The 4,496-nt window shown below is 49.2% G+C and overlaps 1 protein-coding gene across 1 annotated transcript in view; it reads left to right on the top strand.

The window, feature by feature from the left end:
* VGLL2 (vestigial-like family member 2) overlaps positions 1-4,494 on the top strand; it is a gene marked incomplete at its 3' end in the record, with an annotated part of 4,861 nt that extends 367 nt beyond the window's left edge. Inside the window, exons 2-3 of the mRNA XM_014533914.1 lie at positions 2,166-2,478; positions 4,436-4,494. Of these exons, the coding sequence (XP_014389400.1) occupies positions 2,166-2,478; positions 4,436-4,494 (372 nt within the window). The remainder of the gene's footprint in view (positions 1-2,165; positions 2,479-4,435) is intronic.
* Between the last annotated feature and the right edge of the window lie 2 nt (positions 4,495-4,496).

Genomic DNA, 4,496 nt, shown 5'->3' on the forward strand with positions numbered 1-4,496 from the left:
CGCTGCCACCCGGTAGATTGAGCTAACCCTTCCGTTTGCTTTCTCGGAAGGCGACTAAGCCCCGCTAATGCGTGTCCCGGGTTTGCCGGGAATGCTCGGAGGAGGATGGCGCCTGCTGGATTGTTTTCTTAGTGTCTGCTGGACTCCAGATTCGTCTGAGCCCAGGGCAGGTGCAGGGAGATGGGAGCAAAGCTTTGGTCCCGACAAAAGCCAAAGCCTGTGTCCGTCTTTCTGTTGGAGATGCAAAGATTCTCCTTCTCATCCCTGCAAACTTATATAAGGCATACTCTCCCCCCCCCCCCCCCCCCCCCTTGCTCAGACGATCAAGCCCATTAATTTCAGAACCAGAGAATTCGTTACAGAGAGTCCCATAGGAAAAGCATTGATTTTATCATCTTTGCTTTGCAAAGTTTGGGGGGATATTACTGGGGTACAGTTGACTGGGTAGAGGCAAACTTCATAGCTAATACTTGACCTTTGAGGAGATGGAGTCGCGAAGTGGGCTGCCCTGCCATCAACAAACCCACTGTTAATAAGACCACTTAACCCCGGTTCTGCAAACTCACGTTTCCTTTAATTATTCCTATTTATCTGTTCTCTGGGCTGCGTCTGGGGAACAGTTCTTTCTGTCTCCACAGCTGAAGTAGCGAAAACTGAGGCCAGTAGTCCAGGAAAAGACCCAGGTCACACCCTGGGGCTCGTGGGAGGCCTGACCAGGTTGGAAAGTGAGGGCCTAGGCTCCTGCTTTGGGGGAATTGAAATACACCCCAGTGTCAGACAGAGTCCACACTTTCACCAATTCTGCTCGCAAATTTAAAACATCTATCTGGCTTTTGCTTTTTCCCTCCTCCTCCTCTTTTCACTTCCCAGCCAGGAGATTGTTTAGTCTCAATGTTAATGTTAGGACTCATCAGAGCCCCTCATTATAAGCCAAGCGGGAATGGGGTAGAAGTAGTGATATTGCTAAATGGCTCTTTTGACTTCAGCGTCTGAACCCAGCTCCTTCCCAGGCTGGAACTATTGCAAAGAGGAGGGGTGGGGTGGTTTTCTGTCTCTCTGTTCCTTTCTCCTCCCTGGCCCTGGACCAATCTATTGCATGAAGATCTCAGTTCATTTTTGCATGGCCAGGCCATCTCTGCCTGCGTAATGCTTTAATGTTACATCCAGTCCATTGCTCATTTCTAAGAAAATGTTTATAGCAGTGGAACTTCATCTTTTAAAATCACTATCAGTCACTATTTACAGAGCCTCACCGCCAAGATTTTCCGCGGCTCCATTTTATTCTCATTTCCTCAATGTGCCCAGAGATGGCAAGGCTGGAAATTCTCATAACCCATTGGTTTTTCTTTACTCAAAAAAAAAAAAAAAGAAGATCTCTTTAAAAACTGAGACAGACTCTTAAATGGAAAGTATATGGGCAACCAAACAAATACCCACTGGCGTGTATGACAACGACCCATGTCAGGATGTCATTCACCTGTTTACCCACATGATTCTTTCCTAAGTGGAACCGTTTCAAACCTTCCATTCGGCGGCGGGACTTCCTTTGCAGCCTGGGTGTGTGGAGTGGGTTTTCATGTTCCGTCATGAGGATGCTTAATCCCGCCTCTTGTGTTTCTGCCCTGGATTCTCAGGCAGGGGACAACCGGGCCCTAACTGGACTGGGTGCCCTTTACTCATGGAGGCTGGTTTTGAAAAATACACAGGGGCAAGAAAAAGTAGGTTTACAGTTGCGAGTACGGGAAACGCAGAGTTTATTCTTGCGTTATTACTTAATGACTATTGTATTATTTATTTGTATTATGTAAGCCTGCTTTTGCCCACCCCTGTATATCTGCCTCGAGCCTGGCTCTGTGGTCAAACTGGGCCCATAACCTGGTTACTCAGGCGTCTTCCACAACCCTCACCCTGACACCTCAGAGTTTTGCCTGCGGCCTGGCAGCAATGCCGGGTGACAGAAAGATCGGGAAGGGCAACCTGCTTCTCGGGAAGCCCACCCGTGCTCAGGGGCAGGGTGTGCAGCCCGCATCAGTGAGCACCGCGCTGGGGCGCATATGCCAGTTACCCTCCTGGAAACCTTAGGGATCAGAGGAGCACGTGTCGCCTGAATCCAACTGGCCATCTCTTTTGAAACTGACTACTCTCTTCTTTCTCTCTTGGAGCAGAAACTAGCTTATTACTCCAAAATGCAGGAGGCTCAAGAGTGCAACGCCAGCCCAAGTAACAGCAGCGGCAGCGGCAGCTCCTCTTTTTCCAGCCAGACTCCCGCCAGTATAAAGGAGGAAGAAGGCAGCCCGGAGAAAGAGCGCCCACCAGAGGCGGAGTACATCAACTCCCGCTGCGTCCTGTTCACCTACTTCCAGGGGGACATCAGCTCCGTGGTGGACGAACACTTCAGCAGGGCCCTGAGCCAGCCTAGCAGCTACTCGCCAAGCTGTACAAGCAGCAAAGCCCCGAGGAGCTCTGGGCCCTGGCGGGGTGAGTATGGCAGGGCCTGTAGAGAGGCCCCTAAGCCTGGGGTCCACCTAGAGGGGCTCAAGCAGATGCAACTGAGAGAATCCTAGGTGTCAGGGAAGAAGTGAGGAGGGGCACTTGGAAATGGGTAAGGAAAGCGAAGGAGGAATAGGCACAGACAGATCTCTCCTGCAGGAGGCAGAGAAGAGCAGAGCATTGACCTAGAAAAACACTAGCCTTGGGATTGGGAGGCCTGGGCTGGCCTGTTGGTTCCACCCTGCTTCCTAGCACTATGACCTTGGGCAAGTCTCTTAACCTCTTTGAGGTCACTCTATTTACTGGTCTCTAAAATTAGAATAATACTTGCCCTCCTAACTATCCCTGGAGATGGTCCTAAAGCAAACAGAAAATGTATGTAAATGCACTGTGGAAATGTGAGGTTTTCAGGGCCCTTACCCAGTTTCTGAAAATTTGCCCAGAATAAAAAGTCCTAGGCCCCACTGCCAGCAAAAGAATGTCTCCTAAAACCTACCTGTGCCTTTTTCTCAGGTTTCAATTACTTGGGAATTCTTGAAGCAGAAAACATCTTTCAAATAAGCAAATAAAGTAGCAAGGAAATGAGTATTTAGGTACAGCCAAAACATCTCTTTATTGTTCTATCCTTCCCAGAAAGCACTGCTTTATCTAGTTTGGGACCATGATTTCTTGGACAAGTCAACTACATTTCCCTTCTATTCTGAAATCTCAACTTCCCTTATTACCCAGACAAGGGTAGAGTGAACTATTTGGTAAACTTTCTCACTAAGCTTAGTTTTTAATATGTACCACACTGAGAAGTCAGGACTTTGTTGTAAAAAGGAAAACAAATATTACATTTTGGAGGAAATGACAACCCTTACCCACCTTTTTTTTTTTTACCTTGAGTGTGAAAGTTTGTAAAAGCCTTGCCTAGACAAGCTCCAAAAATACTAGTTTTGAATACAGAACATTCCTTTTATTATTCAGGTGCCTAAATATCTTTAAGAGGAAGACTATTCATTACTTGGAATGTATTTTAAAAGTATTTTAAATTCCCTAGAATGTGTACAGATGCGTTCCCCAGAGGTGCTCAATAAAAGCCTCTTGAGTTAAATGTCTTTCTTTCCCTCTCTCCTAACTGAAGGCAACAAATTTGATCTAAATGCTGTTCTCTTAAAATGCTCCCAGACTCTAGGGATCAACAGTGATCATAATAACAATACTAATAAGAAATTATAGGAGTGGCATCCACACTTTAATGCACAAAGTTTGTTAAAACTTAAAAGACCTTTCCCTTCGCGTCCCTTTGTGCAAATAATACAGCTGCCCTTTTAGTGTGTCTAGTTTACTGTTCTGCTCGAGTTCTTGGAAAAAATATCTGAAAGAAGGTTTCTAGAAAGGAGGCTAATAATAGCAAGACTTCGAAATATGTCTATGGACTTCTAGTCTATCAGAGACGCATTTTCAAGAACAAGGGAGGCTGAAACGCGAGAGCGGGCAGTGAGATCGCCAGGCGGCCGACCAAGAGCGGGAAGACGAATCTTCAGCTTGAGCAGCTGCGGGTTGGAGTAGGGAAGCCGCGTCGGCCCCAGGCCGCGGAGGCAGCTCGGGAGGAGTTAGGTGCAACTCCCTGAGCCCGAACCTGGGGCTTGGGGAGGAGGTCCCTCCGCTCTTCCGCTCCCCGCCACCCCCCAGCTCTGCAAAATCGAGGGAGCGGACCTGCACCCCATAGGGTTCCCCCGTTTTTCGGAGCCCGTCCCTGGAATCCACAGGCTGCAGCCCCCTCTGGAAGGCGCCGCCCCAAAGGGTAGGCTGCCGATATGCCCCCAGGCGCCGCTTTCCAGCCATTGGCGGGCCCTGCGCTTTTGGCTCTCCCCGCCGCCCTCGGGGGCCCGCAATCGCGTTTCCCGGAGCTGACGAGCTCTTTCTCCCCTTCCCTCCCCTCCTGCTCGCCGGCCTGCAGACGGCTCCTACCCGATGAGCCAGCGCAGCTTCCCCGCCTCCTTCTGGAACAGCGCGTACCA

This window comes from Myotis brandtii, unplaced genomic scaffold (assembly GCF_000412655.1).
Source record: "Myotis brandtii unplaced genomic scaffold, ASM41265v1 scaffold123, whole genome shotgun sequence".
NCBI classification, from domain to species: Eukaryota; Metazoa; Chordata; class Mammalia; order Chiroptera; family Vespertilionidae; genus Myotis; species Myotis brandtii.